The sequence below is a fragment of the Acartia tonsa genome, chromosome 3, assembly GCF_053477335.1.
Source record: "Acartia tonsa isolate MP-2025a chromosome 3, ASM5347733v1, whole genome shotgun sequence".
In the NCBI taxonomy this organism is placed as follows: Eukaryota; Metazoa; Arthropoda; class Copepoda; order Calanoida; family Acartiidae; genus Acartia; species Acartia tonsa.
The window spans coordinates 39,528,781-39,545,241 of NC_137262.1; the positions used below are offsets into that span (position 1 = coordinate 39,528,781).

Here is a 16,461-nt window from a genome sequence, read left to right on the forward strand (position 1 = left end):
CTTCAGCTAGCAATCCAAAAATATCTGGACTGTCTGTCTAGCCCTTTTTATAGATTGGGGAAAATAGTGTACAAAAAGTGGAGGGGGGGGGGGGGCTATCTTTGTTATATACTGACAAAATTATGAACTTTGCAAACTCTTCCTTTTATATCCCATTCGTGGCTCAACATTACATTTATATTTTAGTAGCCCAGGTACTCTATATTAAACTGTATGTTTTAGAAGTCCAGCTTTTGTACTATTAGGATTTATCCTGGATTTTAATATTGACTAGGATACCTAGAATGTTAAACGTTGTTTTTAAAACAATTTTCCTTTCATGTTTTTAACATTTATGACATTGATATAACTAATACATTTAGTTTTGTTTAATTCGTATTTATTTCTAGTGTTTGTGTTCGAAACAGACAATTAGACAGAAAGACGCTAACTGGTAAAGATTAGCTTCAGTACTAATAAAGCGTTTATAATAACAAAAGTTTGGAATTATCATTTGATTGCTGAAAGGTTTGGTAACTTCAAAACTATTTTATTGTTTAATCTAACCATGTTCTGCAGAAATATAATACATTTTGTCTTAGTACTGACTAAACATTCTTTCCCGAGGTTCTATATCCCTTCCTTTATTGCGTATCCATTGTGTGACGTTGTTTAAAAATAAACTGGATCATTAATCACACTGAGATTTATAAATATAACATTTTACATAAGTTGCCATATATATTCTCAAATGGATGAAATGTACTATGCAAATATATTTTTTAAAAGTTAGAATAAATTTTTTTTTTAAATATACGTTTAATTATACCATGCGTTTGGTCAAAATTAAGAACATTTTGACTTAATAAGCGCATTTGACTGGAAGCTTGCCCACAATTTTAAGGAATATTGCGGAAGCTACTATTCCCTTTGTGGCTGTTTTGTGTAGTTGAGTTTACCTGGCACTAAAATCCAAAGTAAACTGTCTATCTTAGATAGAAGCCGGAAAAATGCTTTTCTTTTAAAGCCTAACGGAATGACAGACGAAAAGACAAAAAGAATAGCAGAGAAGCTTCGCTTCTAAAACATTGTAAGGTAATGCAAGCTAAATGATAAGAATAAAAATGCAATGAATTAAATGGCATGGTATGAGCATCAAATACTATATATAACAGTATCTGTTAATTTATCTATTGTAGGATATCATCGTTTATATTTTTTTATTTCAGAGAGAAGCGAACCCGAAATTTGGAGGGCCTTATCTCTATTCGTGGTGAACTTATAACAGAGGCTGCTAACTATAATCCACTAGGTAATTACTACCACCCATATCAAATAGTGTTTACACAAAATTCGCAAAAAAATTGCAATACAAAATGAGCAAAAGTTTCTCAATATTATTAAAGTATAAGAGGATTTATGATTAAGAAATTCTAATTAGTAATTTGTTAGAAATCAATGCTTTTCATACTGATAAACCTCTTTCTAAATTCTAAACGACAATAAATAAGTTAAAGTAGTTAAGACTTCAAGAAAGCATTTGATAAACATACAATATTACTAATCTTCAGTACACTTATTCTTTGACTTTTTTAAAGTTCTTGTTTTTAGTTATATTGTTTTATATGCACAAAAATGTTCTATTTAACTAAAGTTGCTACCTAATTTCTATATTTTTTTTTGTAGATTTTTAAAACACACACCCCCTATCAACACTTCATCTCACTTATACAAACTTTTGTCAAATTTACTTTTTTTAACTTTCACAATTTTGCCAACTTTTTTTCGCACGATATTGGCAGATTTTAGTCTTAAGTCTTAACAAAGATTTTAAAGCTATTCTTTAACTTTTTGCCTTAACATTTTTAACCTTTTTTTTAATGATGTTCTAAAAATGTTTTTTATTATTTTCGAATCGGCCACGTGAATCTGAAGATAAATCGACGTTTTAAATCCTATTAATCTTAACTGTTTTATCTGTTATAGACAAGCCATGTAAATCACTGGATGCCGGGGCTTTGAACCTGCCACCCGCGCTTACTGATGATCTTCTCATTGTTATCAGGTAACAATAGTTGTAGTTAATTTATAGACTGTAAATCAAAATTTGGAATATAATCTGAATATATTACCAGCTTGTACCAACAACGAACTAAACAGGGGGGGAAATCATGAAACCTATACGGGATTTTTAGCAGTCGTTGTGGGACAACACTTATATAATTGACGACCTTTTTATCTGCCCCCTAAATATTATTTTAGATTTATTTTGTTTGTTGGCTATACCTTATTCCTGATATATTAAAAGGATTTGTATAAGATAGACATTACAGTTAAAGATTTGATGGGCTCTGAACTAAATAAAAAAAAATTTTATTATGTTTCCAGTATGGCAAACCGATTAATATTAGTTAGATTATAACCGGTTCTCAGCCATTCTGAAAAATTATGTATAGCATCGTATTACAGACAATTGTCCACGAATATTAAAGTAAAAATCATAAAATTAATATCAGTCTTGTGAAACCGGGCCTTTGGCGCCTTGAGGCAAACAAAATTGGATTGAATCTTATATTCTTTTATTTTAATGCCCGCGAAAAGCTGACTATAATACTTGATAATATAATAATAATAATATGAATACCTACATGTAAAGTTATTATTATAAAATTTCTGCAATTACAAACAACAAGAAATGTTTTGAAATATGGTGAATACAATGTTTACTTTGTGGTACGCAGCTATCCAGCTTGTAGCCGTGGACATGGACAGGCTTTTAGCTATTTAAATGGACTGAACAATTAAAAATAAGATCCTAATATTAATTTTAATCCACTCCTCCCAATGTCCTACCCCTAGTTCTTTAAAACCAATCGTCATAATTTTTTGTAGCGAAGCTAATCTATAATTTGAAATGTCCGCCTGTCTGTCCGTATGTCTTAGTTTGGGGGAAACATGATTTTCTTGGCTCCTATTAAAGATGAAATGCTTAAATTTTTTTTCAACATTCTTATTATTAAAGAGCACAATTAACTATAAAACATCAATGGCGGTCAATTAAAGAGCTTTGTTATTGCAATATTATTTAGCCTTGCCTTAAGGATGGCAGGTGTCCTTCTTTGATCCACCATAATTAATGGAATTTAGGATGGGAATTCAAATTTAATTATCTAATGGATGTGATTCAATACTGTGAATGGACTCGGAATTTTCATCACATACATGTAAATAGAAGATTGAACTTGATTAGAATGTATGTCTATATCTGTCCTTGCCATTGTCCTAGCAGCAGGGGCTCACTTTCATATTTTTGGTCAACTTTTCTTGTTTTGCATTAAACTTTGTATTTCCCATGTGTGGAAAAGATTGGTACAAAACTTGGGCTCACTCAGTATAGTTCCCTCTCTTTCTAGTTGAATTTATTTATTTGCTTTGTGTGTGTGTGTGCTCGATTTCAGGGATAAGGAATGTCCATCTAATTTTTCACATTGGACCTTTGATGAAGTCCTAAGAGTAGTTCTTTTTAAGTGAAGTACCTATTTTTTTTAGTAAACTCTTAAGTTGAATTCATTTATTTGGAAATCTAATGCCGCACAGGTAAGATTTGGCTGAAGAAAATACGCAAAAAATAATTCTTTTTTGCGCATTTATGTGTGATGCAAGATAATTGTGCATCTTTGGAGTAATGACTATTCCATATTATTTGTAGGCCTTCTTGATGAATGTTCAGCTGTTTGCCAGCTAGCAGCCATTAAAGTTTCTAGATTCTAGTTTTGGAGATATTCGATCCCAGGAACATTTTCCGTGAACTGCACCTGATCCGCCTTTTTTTTATTTTTTGTTTGTTCTGTATCCTATATTCCTGGATGTAGGTTGCATCTAGTAATCTTGACTTCTGTGTATACACTTCCTAGAATTAAAAGCAAAAGTTACCAGGTGTAAATAGAGAGATGTGACATTTTATTGCTGCTCTTAATTACTTAGTCGTAGCTGGAGCAATTTGATGTACAAATATTATAAAATAAAATTCGCGAACCAGATAACTTTGAATAGAGAGGTGCTTGCTGTGTTAGGGTGGTATATCCACTTACCTTAATCCTGCCAGGGTGTGTGTCTGCATAATTGTTTGATAGAAAAAATACCAAAATAGAGAAATAGAAAGCAGAAATAAATGTTTTTCCAATACAATCATTATCTATAGTTGTAAACTCAATGTTTGTACTCAAAAATGTACAAAAAAATATAGAAAAATGGGGGGGGGGACTATGTAGAACTCTCTTAAATCAGGATTTTATAACCTTTGAATAAAAGGCATCTAGTGTTCGGTTCTTCCACAAAATCAAAAACAATTCTAAGACCTTGGGGACTTCATATAGGTACCCAAAAGGTTTGTCATTGCGTTTGTGTGTTTGCGTATATTCGGAAAAAATGTTCATTACGTTAATAGATTCACTAATCTGTACTAAAAAAATAACTTAGATACTCTCTAAATTAGCTAATAAGAATATCTTTTCTCGTATTCATTCGAATCCGGTGGATAGGAACCGGTTCTCTTCCATACGAAAAAACTATGTCTAGCATCGTATTATATCCAGTTTTCTACGAATATAGAAATGTACAATCATAAGATTAAAACCAGTTTTTTTAGCCCGTGCCTTCGGCATCTCGGGGCTAAAAAAATTGTTTTAATCTTATAATTGTACATTCTATATCCGCGGAAAGCCGTTTATAATACGATGAATGAAATAACTATTAAAAAGCCAGTGTCAGTACTGAATTCGCTAAAGTTTATTCTTTTTAAATATTCATATTAATATTAAATAGTCATGCTTTAAAAGACAAAAACCTTATTATTTGAGTGCAAAAAGGCATCAGTTTCCATGAAAACTATTCTTATTTTCTAGGGGCGATTTATCTTAGGAGGGTGGAGTTTCCTTCCCCCCAAAACAGTTATAGACCTTCCCAGGACCATGAGTAGGTTTATTGAAATGGAGAATCATATCGGTTAGATAGATCCTTCGGTACACACACAGAGATCCTTTAATTTTTTATAAGAATGCCTTGGCTCCAGTATATCAACAAACGTTACCACTGCACTTTGATAGATCTCTACACTCATAAACATTAAAAAAGCAAATGTTTCAAATTTATTACGGTATCGATCAAATGTATATTGTATGTGTGTAAAAGATAATATTAAAATAATTTGATTATTGGTTGGTGTTATACATAGTGGTGTATTGTTTGGTTAGGATAATCATGTTGTTAGGCTCAAAATCAAATTAACCTGCGAATAATTAATCTTGCCATGAATAAAAGGAATTGATAAATAATTATTTGTGTCTGTAAATACTTTAGTTATTTTTTTCGTATTCATTCGAAACCGGTGGATTCTCATCCATACGAAAAAACTATGTCTAACATTGTATTATATCAAGTTTTCTACGCATATAAAAATGTACAATCATAAGATTAAAACCATTTTTTAGGTCGTGCCTTCGGATCTCGGGGCTAAAAAAACTGGTTTTAATCTTTAATATTTGTACATTTCATATCCGCGGAAAGCTGTTTATAATACGATGCGAGAAATAAATATTATAATGTTTAATATTAGAAACGCTTCTTTCCAATATAACTTCGAAACCGATTAATATCCGCTGGATTAGAACCGGTTCTAAACCATATTGAAAAATCACGTATCTTATCGGTTAAAAGCCAGTTTTTTACCAATATTTAATTTAAAATTCTAAGATTAAGCCCAGTTTTGTTAGCCCCGATGGGCCGAAGGCGAAGGAAGGATTGAAATATCCGCGAAAATTTGTCTATAATACGATTCGATAGATAACTATTCTTTTTTTAATTATCATTGCCAAAACATATGACCTGCAATTTTGTTGTTTATATTTAAGAATTCCTTAATAAGTAGGTAAAGAAATCCTGTTCATTTTCACAGAAAGAAGCTATTTTTTTGGACAACTAAAATTTAAACTTTTCCTCATGATTTATCTATTCCCTGATCCCTTTAGGAAATGTACATTTGATGTATGCAGTGAAAACTGAAAGCATTATTTAGATCTGATAATCAAACATTATCAACACTATTTACATTTTTACAAATATCACTCAAAGTTTAGAATCCCTCATACTGTCTGTCTGTAATGCGCTACAAATGTAACTCTATTGGAGTTTATTATAATTTTTTTATATAAAGTAGTAAGGTTTTTTTTGTATGAAGTTTTTAATAAGTACTAAAATGTCTGAGTTCCCCTTTTATAGGAACCTCACATAGGTCCCAAGGTGGTTTAGGGCTATTTTATTTTTAGATTTAGGTCTGTGCCACTGTGGATGGTTAAGGTTTTCTAAATTAAATGTGACGCTCACTCCAAGGAAAAGAGCTTTAAACCACCACAGAACCAATAAATATGCTAAGAACTGAAGGGCCTGACGGACATTTCTACAAACATTGTTGTACTTTTTATTGAGTTTCCATATTTCAGTGCACCAAGATGGCACATGTTGACTTGGGTGATGGCATGGCCTGACTTGCTGAAAGCCTGCAAGAATCTCCTGGAAAATCCAAAACTAAGGTATGAATTCTATCAAGCTATTAAGACGCGTTCTTTATATATTTGCTATGTATTCTTATATGATTTCCCTCTTTATTGTTAAAAATATGATATTTTAATCCTCCAGGTTGTAATATTAGAGGCCTCTGGAAGCAATTTTTACAAAATAATTGATTATATATTTTTCTTAATTTTTCACTATTTGTATAGGGAACCCACGGAGGACCTGAAGTACCTGAACATCGACTACACCCAGTTCAACGGGTGGAGCAGTGACGAGGAGGTCACCATCTACACGGGCATTGAGAAGGGATATGAACAGTGGGTCCTAGAGGGTCCTGATGATAATGAAGATAAGGTTAGTATAGTAGCTACTCTATAATTATTATATATTATATTGAGAAGGGATATGAACAGTGGGTCCTAGAGGGACCTGATGGTAATGAAGATAAGGTTAGTATAGTAGCTACTCTATAATTATTATATATTATATTGAGAAGGGATATGAACAGTGGGTCCTAGAGGGACCTGATGGTAATGAAGATAAGGTTAGTATAGTAGCTACTCTATAATTATTCTATATTATATTGAGAAGATATATGAACAGTGGGTCCTAGAGAGTCCTGATGATAATGAAGATAAGGTTAGTATAGTAGCTACTCTATAATTATACTATTGAGAAGTCATATGAATAGTGGGTCCTAGAGGGTCCTGATGATAATGAAGATAAGATTAGTATAGTAGCTACTCTATAATTATACTATATTATATTGAGAAGATATATGAACAGTGGGTCCTAGAGGGTCCTGATGATAATGAAGATAAGATTAGTATAGTAGCTACTCTATAATTATACTATATTATATTGAGAAGATATATGAACAGTGAGTACTAGAGGGTCCTGATGACAATGAAGATAAGGTTAGTATAGTAGCTACTCTATAATTATACTATATTATATTGAGAAGATATATGAACAGTGAGTACTAGAGGGTCCTGATGACAATGAAGATAAGGTTAGTATAGTAGCTACTTTATAATTAGTCCATACCGTGGAGATGATTAGCTATTAGTTGATGCAATTTATTTCTGAATAAAATAATTCTCATTTTAGACAAAATTAAATATGAAAGTAAGAAAAAATATCAAAATATTAAAAAAAGTTTTCCACGAACTTTTAGGATGTGTTGAAAGTAGGCATGTTAAATAAGATTTATTAAGCTTTTTCTCTTTGATCCCGAGTATTATTATGTCACATGAAAATATGAAAGTATCTCTATATAATAAGAAGTAAAAATGCTGAGCAAGTATTATTGAATTATGTTAGTTTTAGTGTTTTATATATTTTGTTTCATAATTGTTCAACTTTATAAAGATTTGCATATATAACTGCTAGCAAGCCAATATTGAGTTATTGCTTTCCTATGAATTTTTGAAAGAAAAATAAGGTCCTATACAGATTTTACCCTTTCCACAATTTAATTTTTGTATTGTTTTCTCGTCATTTTACACGTAGCTGGCTAAATAAATTTTTTATATTCCCTCCTACATGATAAACGAACTAACATATAAATGAGGTCCATATTCCAGGCTTAACTGACGACAAATTTTCCCTTGTCAATATATCCACGCATATCCTATATCCCTAGGTTCTTATGACCTCAAAAACAACAGTCCCTTATTTTGATAATCCAAATCTGCCAAAGTAGTATAATACATGTGGGTATGTCTATAAGATATCATAATAGAGTTCGTATTAATGAGGTTTGTATGTCTATATAGAAGAAAGGGACAGCAATAATTTTTTATTTCAAAAGGGCAAGTGTTTTATATAAAAAAATCTTGTTTTTAATTTACAAGTAAATGCAATAAAGAAGAAACAAATAAAGCAATAGATTAATTCTTCATCAAACTTAAAATACAATTTTATAACTGTTTTAGATTATGTCCCATGCTTCTGTTCCTTATGATTGTGCTAAAATCATTTTTTCTAATTTTAAAAATTTTCTTAGTTTATTGTAGACTAGACTTTAGCAAGGTAATTAACATGTTCCCTCTCTTTGATATTTGAATGAGATTTTAATTTAAATATAATATAATGATTTACCCAAAACTAGAGAGGATTTTAACACTATTCTCCTTTTATATAATTTAGTAAGGTTTTTTAGTTTTTCTAAAGAGCTAAAGTGATATTAGATATTTGAATTTTAAAAACCTACAACTAGAAAAAGAAAAACATTATACTGCTTTACAACAGAGGGTATACATAATCTTTTATTTGAATATAGGTTGTTGAAAGTGAAGCATCGAGTGAGGAAGACGCAGAACATACCATTAACTGGGAAGATTATGATGATACTGACAAATATTTAGGTATGTCTATTGTACTATTGATTCACTCAAGAAGCCTCTAACATTGTAAATACGTCTATCAATGCCAAATAAGGACAATAGTATCCTGTGTGTCAGCTTTCAATATGGTTGTAAAAATAACCTAAAACCACCCAAGAATCACGTTAAAACTTCCCTGAAAAGCACAACCTAATAGGTACAGTTGATATAGAGACAATAAATAGTGGCCTAAAACTACTTAAAGCTTCTCTTTTAAGCACAATAAAATCGCGACAGTCGTTAGCTAAAACCGTCATAATATTATTTTTCAATTACAATAGAAACCGTTATTTCTTCTATGTTTAAATTTGCTTTTGAACAGCAATAACATAAAAACGATTCGTGTATTTTTCTCTAATATCTTTATCCTTTCAATTTAAGTTTTAATTATAAGTCTTAATTAATTTTAAAAGCGAAGCTTTTATATGATTAGGGTCGGTCCGTAAGTCCGTCTATTTGGAACGGATAGCTTTTTTCGTTAATTTAGGCATGTTAGAATTGTCCTTTCGATTTCAAACTTTGCATAGTGATTGTAAAGTAAAATGTAAGTATGTCCTTAATCAATAACATGTATTTAGGCAATTTTCCAGCAAATTTACTTAATTTTTTTTCGACTTTTATACAACTATATTCTAATTATCAAGTTCTGACACTCTATAAGTGTAAATGTTCGTTTTACCTACCGTTTCAGAGCTTTGCTTTTATGAATGTTGTCATACTTATTTTAGTCTCTTTATTATGAAAATCTTCTTAGATACTAATTCAAAAATTACATTTTCTAATGTAAAGCTAAGCGGATGAGTCCTGTTTTTACAAATATGATTAAGAATTCCTTTCTAAATTTACGGTTTGTTGGTGTGTACAAAACGGATAGCTAGGGTTGCAAATTTAATCATTGGTTGAAATCGTCTTATCGATATCAAACCTAGTAAGAAGATTCTTTTAATGAGATATAATTTTGAAAGATTTGCAACTCGGTAGATAAAATGTAAATAGATCAACACTTTTTGTTGTTATTTATTCATTTTTTTATACATAACAACAACCTATACCTTCTTTTTAGCATTATAAACGATGTTCGTTTTATTGTTGACTTTATTGACCTTAACTTTTATGGATGTTATCATCCTTATATTATTATATTTCATTACTAATCATTTTATAATTCCTTTGTTTCATTACGTGGGATTAGTTTTTATTTAAAAGGAGCTAATCAATAACTCGCTTCCTAAATGTTTTATATACAAATTCATCGCTCACTGGCGACTGATGTTTGGTGACAGCAGCTGCAACCTATAAGTTGGTTGAAAAACATGAATATTTCTGCAAATTCTTTTTGAGGACATCAATATAGCTTCCCTTAATGGCTCAATTTAATTGGACAGTGTGTTTAAAATATATTGAACATTAAACATATTGAAATCTCACCTTTTTCGGTATTTTGGCTAATATTTATTTCTACATTACTTCATTGCTTTATCTTCATAAAATAGATTCGTTCTTTTTCTAGATTTTTATGTTAATCAAAAAATATGATTCTTAATAAAACAAGAACTAACATTTCAATATACATCGCAGCTATAATATGCTATTAAATTTTAGAAATTAAGAACAACAAAATTTAAAATATTTCCAATTTATTTAGTTTATGTATTATTGTGTAATGTCATTTTTATTGGAAAATATTTTCTCGTATTAATTCGAAAACGATTAATATCCTGTGGATTAGAACAGGTTCTCATACATACGAAAAAATTATGTCTAGTAGTATATCCAGTTTTCTACGAATATAAAAATGTACAATCATAAGATTAAAACCAGTTTTTTTAGCCTTTACTCCTAGCTAAAAAACTGGTTTTAATCTTATAATTGTACATTTTATATCCGCGGAAAGCTGTTTATAATACGATGCGAGAAATAACTATTATTACCTCAAATTTGTGTGTTTATTAAATTTTGCAAGGTTGTTGTTAATAAACAGCAAAATATCTAAAAATATGTTTAGATTTCTTTTCTTTGTTTGAATCGATTTACATCATAAATGAGATATTATTATTTACATAACTTATCCTTATAAAGTGACCTACGAAGATATTTAAGTTATAGAAAAACTGCGACTCTGAAAAATGATATTCATTATGTATATACTGGAATTATTTAGGGAATTTATGTACGTTAATAATTTTGTTGATGTCAAATAAGAAATAAAAGAATTTGGATAATAATGAATAATCCTATTTAGTAAATCAAATGGCTCTGCTTTGAGGGAAGGAGTTGGGACATTAGGAAAAAATCATCTAATTTGTTTTGTAAAAGCAATATTATCTTTCTGAAACTTAAGGTTAAAAATAAATAAAATTGAAGTAAAAAAAACGTTTTTTTTTACTTAATGAAATGGCATGCTCCATAGCATAATCAATGCAGAAGTCTCTTGGCTTTAAATTGAATATTTTCTATTTTAAAATGTGCTTTTGTGGGAGATTACGTTCTTGTCTGCTAGTACATGGTAACAGAGAGGATTTATAATTCATTGTTTGTACAGAATGATCTGCTAAATTAATTAAATATTTAAGAAAAAAGGATAAAAATTTTGAAGTTAATTTAAAGCTAGACAGGAAAGAATACAATATTCAACAGATTCAGGGACAAGTCAAGAATTGTTATTTTTAACATTGTTATATAGACAGCTTTCCGCGGATATTAAAATAAAAAGTCTGAGATTAAAACCAGTTTTGTTAGCCTTGAGGGGAAGAACGCCCGGGTTCACAAAACTGGAAAATTTCTGTAATGCGATACTAAACATGATTTTCAGTATGGCTGAGAACCTCTAAAATCTCTAAAATTTGGATTTAAGCGCTTGTTCCCCATTCGACGAATTACACTGCCTTGTATTTATTGAAAGTTAAAAAAATTTTTGGGATGTTTTTTGTATAAATGAGGCCATTTTAGAGGGCAATGTTAATATTAAAGTTGGTTAGACTGTAAGTTTCAGGAAATAATTTCTTTGTTAAAGGTTTACATTTTTTTCATTTCAAAAAGGCATCAGTTTTCATAGAAACTAGTATTGTTTACTGTTTATTTTCTTTAACTCTTATAATATATGACTGTATATTTTGCTTATCCTGATACTAAAGTAACAGGATGTCTGTTTGTCTGTATGTGTGTCTGTGTGTTTGTTTGTACCGAAAGATCTCGCTAACCGCTGAACCGATCGGGTTCTCCTTAACAGAGTAGCTTCTCATAGGTCCCGGGATGGTTTTTCTTGGGGGGTGGGATTTCCCTAACCCCCCCCCCCAAAAAAAAAATGAAAAATGAATTCCCCCCCCCCCAAAAAAATCTAAATTTTTTAACTAAAATAAAAAATGGGGGCGTAGTCGCTAGTATAATTTTAAACTATGAAGTCTCCGCGGAAGTTAGAACAAACCTTTCCTTTAACTATGTTAAATCATACTTAAATCAAACTGTTGTTCATGATGAGAGGTGGCCTACCTATACCTAAATCGGTTATGGGTAGCCGGATAAACAAATTTAGTTTGATTCAAATCTACCTGGAGATTTTTGGATATAATTATAGAAGATTTTTATGAAAATAGTTTTGGTGATTTGGATAACCATTGCCGATTCAGCGATACATTTTTTTTTTAAGTCCCGACTCTGTTCTTTTTCAGTAAATCCAAATGTCCACAAGACTGTTCTTTCCTCATCTCCCTGGCTCCTATGTTTACCCTGGAGTCTGAGTTAGAGTCTGTTAAACTTTACTTTTATCAAAACTTATAAATTCAATTAAGAGAGAGTGAGTCTTGTGTTAGATATTCAAGATTTTGTTTAACTTTCACACTCATTAATACAAGTAATATATAGCTATAGAATTTTAAGATAAAAATGATAGTTGAATGGCATTATTGATAAAATTGAATGAAATGATCAACTTAAATATCGAATCTAAGTTTTAGTTATAAAATATTACATAAATCACTAATTAGTATATTTATACTTATTATATTAGGGTCAAAAACAAATTTTAACCATCAAATTATATCAATTTTTCTACTCTATCTATAATACAAAGAAGCTTGATGTCTGTCCATCCGTCCGTCTGTCTGTCTCATAAGATCTCGGTAACCACTAAACCGATTGTATCCTACTCTTCCGGGAATATATCTACTGGTCCTGTGGTGGTTTTAAGCTATTTTTTTTTGGGGGGGGGGGGTGGGGGTGGGACACCCCCAAACCTCCCCAATAAAACAAAAAATCCCCCCAATTTTTTTTCTTGGCCAACATATAGTAATAAAAAATCTTGTTTCAGTACCTGAAGATTACAACCCCGAGGCGAAACGAAATCCTGCTGAAGCAATTGTCCTCAGGGATGAAACTAAGCTAGAAGAAGAGAGTGATAAAGAGGAGGAACAGAAAGAGCAGAAGGAGAAAAAAGAAAAGCCAAGCAGGAAAAGGAAGCTCGAGGAAAAGATCTCAGAAAATGTACAGGTACATTGGTTTTGATTAAAACAAGGACATTAACCTTCAAAGCAAGCACAAATATAAAACGCTCTAGTTTCATTATATAGTTTACAGCCTTCCTGAAAAGCAAATCCCAATTGTCCAATTATTGAATGGTTTATGATCTAAAGAGTAACCTTAATCATATAATTATTATAAACAAGTTACTTCGCACCTATCCTCTTGGGGAAGGGGGGAGATGGCCAGAAAAGTAGTTCAAAACAACCTCAAGATATTTATAAAGCTACCCTGAAAACTGCAACTGGTTCGGATATGTTTTTTTAGATATATGTAGCTTTAAATAAAAAAATCTTGCTACTTTTTAATATGGGATGAATGAAAACGTTACTTATCCTTTCACTACCTTTACACTTATTTGTTTTATGAATATACGGACTAACACAATATGTCACTGAGAAGCTGCGCTTCTAAAAGCTAATACTATCATGTATTTTGTTTATGTTACGACATTGTTATTTTAATAGGTTAATTTCAGGTATAATGATTCTAATATAGGTTTAAGGGAAAGTAACAATTTCAAAGAATCTTCAGTTTTTAAAAGTCGCATTGATATATCTTCTGCCATAAATTTTTTTATAGACTGTCGTTTTCAAGATCATTAGGAAACAGCCTTCCTAAAATGTTTTTGTGAGACCTTAATGCTTTTTGACACATTTACAACATTTGGAAACATAATAGGCAGCTAAAAATTATATCATCCAACTCTTATTTTTAACCGTTAAAAAACATCACTTGTCGTTACTTGTTTTAATGGATATTATAAGTATATTGATTACTTTCTTGACAATTGACTCTAAAAATGGCGGTCTCTAAACTTCTGACCGTCTAATCTGTATATACTTAAAGAATATTGTTGTAATTTGGTTCTAATTTGCTGTATTCAAACTTTTTTGTTTAGATTTTAAGAATTTTATTTGAATTTGTTCCATCTGTTTTGTCATATCAATTTAAAGAAGAAAATTTTAACTTTTCCCAAGAAAAAACATATTTTTATTTACATTTTCCTATATCTGTAAACGACAATGCACTTTGTGTTTTTGCATTATTTTATGGATAAACACATTCAAAGTATTTCAAACTTTGTCATCGCTCCTTAGAATATTAGAAGCTCAGCTTCTATTTAACTTACGCTTTTGGATTTATTATTAATTGGATCTTAAACCAGATTATCATGTACTCAAATAAAGTGAAACTTGTAGCTAGCTATAACGACCCCCCCCCTTTCCATCCCCTTTACCCCATTCCCTCCCTTCCTATGTTAGCAACCTATTTTGACGACAACTTTTCAGCTGTCGTAATATCCACGTAAATTCTACATTCATTCTTACAATGTTCGTTAATAAGGTAAATTAAAAATTACACGTATTGTTGAAAATGATGAAAACAAAAAAAATTGGATTTTCTAGATTCGTTCGTGAAATTTATATTTCCCGGATGTTTAAAAATCTTAATAAATTATATTTTTTAGGATGAATTTTGCAACGAAGAAGAAAATTGAGAATAATCAAAGAAATTAATTATTTGGTTATGTTTAACTGTATTGTAGTTAATTTATTTATTTCTTCTAAATTTTGTTTGCCAGTATTTTTATAAAAAATTATTTTCATGCATTCATTGAGATCTTAAGCTTAATTCCTAATGAATTTAGGTATTTGAACTCTGCCTTTTTATGAAACCAATTTTATTTTGACTTATTCGTTGTAGAATAATGTATGAATTGTATAAAAATGTACTTATGTAAGACAAGTTTTGCTAATATAATATTTGATTCTTTTTTCTCACAGAAATAAAATGTATTTGTAATACCATAAAATAAAATGGACATTGTCTTTCTTTCTGATTAATTGCGGTGCATGATTATATGGCAAACGCCCTTCAGACAATCAACCCTTTGATTGCACGTATTTGTCTGGAAGTCTCCTAACTGTGCATTATAATGAATTGCGCTTGTATGGGCCAAGGCATTTTCCCACTTATTTTTAAAATAACTTAAGATGTTTCGCGGTGACATAACCCAAAATAACCTAACCTAACTCAAAGGTATAACTAAACAAACGGAAAACTACACCCTCCCCCCCCCCCCCCTATTTATGTTGAAATTATTTCAAAATAAGGGTGGGGGATAATAGTTATTAGAACTTTTTTTTATAGGGCCTTATTAATTTTGAATAAAGATTACTTTGTTTCACAAAAAAATGTGTTTTGACATGTGCCTATTTACATTTTGAGACGTAGTTAAAGAGCACTACAATCTAAGTCAAACTTTTTTAAAAAGTAGGTATAGAACAATTCTATCAAAGGAACTTTTGTTCCAAACATAAAAAATATGACTCTTTGTTAATTGTTCAAGGTTTGGTATTCCTTATTGTTAAAGAAATCCTTATGCAAAATTTGGACATGATCTAGCATTCCTAAATTATGTTTAAATTATTCGTTATTGATAAAACTTGACTTTAAAAAATAGTTTTAAATGCTAATCTCTATTAGCCCTGAATTTTGCATGGTAGAATAGTTTTATTATCCTTTGTACTGTTATGATGTCTATAAATCTGGACCCATGAACATAGCTTTAGTTGATTAGAAACATGGTCTGTTAGTCTGTCATTTATACCTTCTTATATGATAAAAATGGAGGTTTTAGTAAGGAAATAGAAGAATATTTTTATTGTCCTTTGTACTGTTATGGTATCTATAAATCTAGACCCACCAATATAGGTTTAGTTGATTAGAAACATGGTCTGTTAGTCTGTCTTTATACCTTCTTATATTAATAAAGAAAAGAGGTTTTAGTAAGGAAATAATAGAATATTTTGATTGTCCTTTGTTCTGTTATGATATCTATCTAAAAATCTGGACCCACGATCATTGCTTTAGTTGATTAGAAACATGATCTGTTAGTCTGTTATTCGTACCCTCTTATATTAATAAAGAAAGGAGGTATTAATAAGGAAATAAAAGAATAGTTTTACTGTCCTTTGTACCGTTATGATGTCTATAAGTCTAGATT

General features: G+C 30.5%; 1 protein-coding gene across 1 annotated transcript in view; it reads left to right on the plus strand.

Moving 5' to 3' along the window:
• LOC145314114 (uncharacterized) overlaps positions 1-15,272 on the plus strand; it is a 33,604-nt gene extending 18,332 nt beyond the window's left edge. The window contains exons 19-25 of the mRNA XM_080153904.1: positions 1,209-1,291; positions 1,966-2,044; positions 6,477-6,566; positions 6,756-6,903; positions 8,834-8,918; positions 13,243-13,421; positions 14,923-15,272. Of these exons, the coding sequence (XP_080010030.1) occupies positions 1,209-1,291; positions 1,966-2,044; positions 6,477-6,566; positions 6,756-6,903; positions 8,834-8,918; positions 13,243-13,421; positions 14,923-14,952 (694 nt within the window). The 3' untranslated portion in view covers positions 14,953-15,272. The remainder of the gene's footprint in view (positions 1-1,208; positions 1,292-1,965; positions 2,045-6,476; positions 6,567-6,755; positions 6,904-8,833; positions 8,919-13,242; positions 13,422-14,922) is intronic.
• Positions 15,273-16,461: the final 1,189 nt, after the last annotated feature.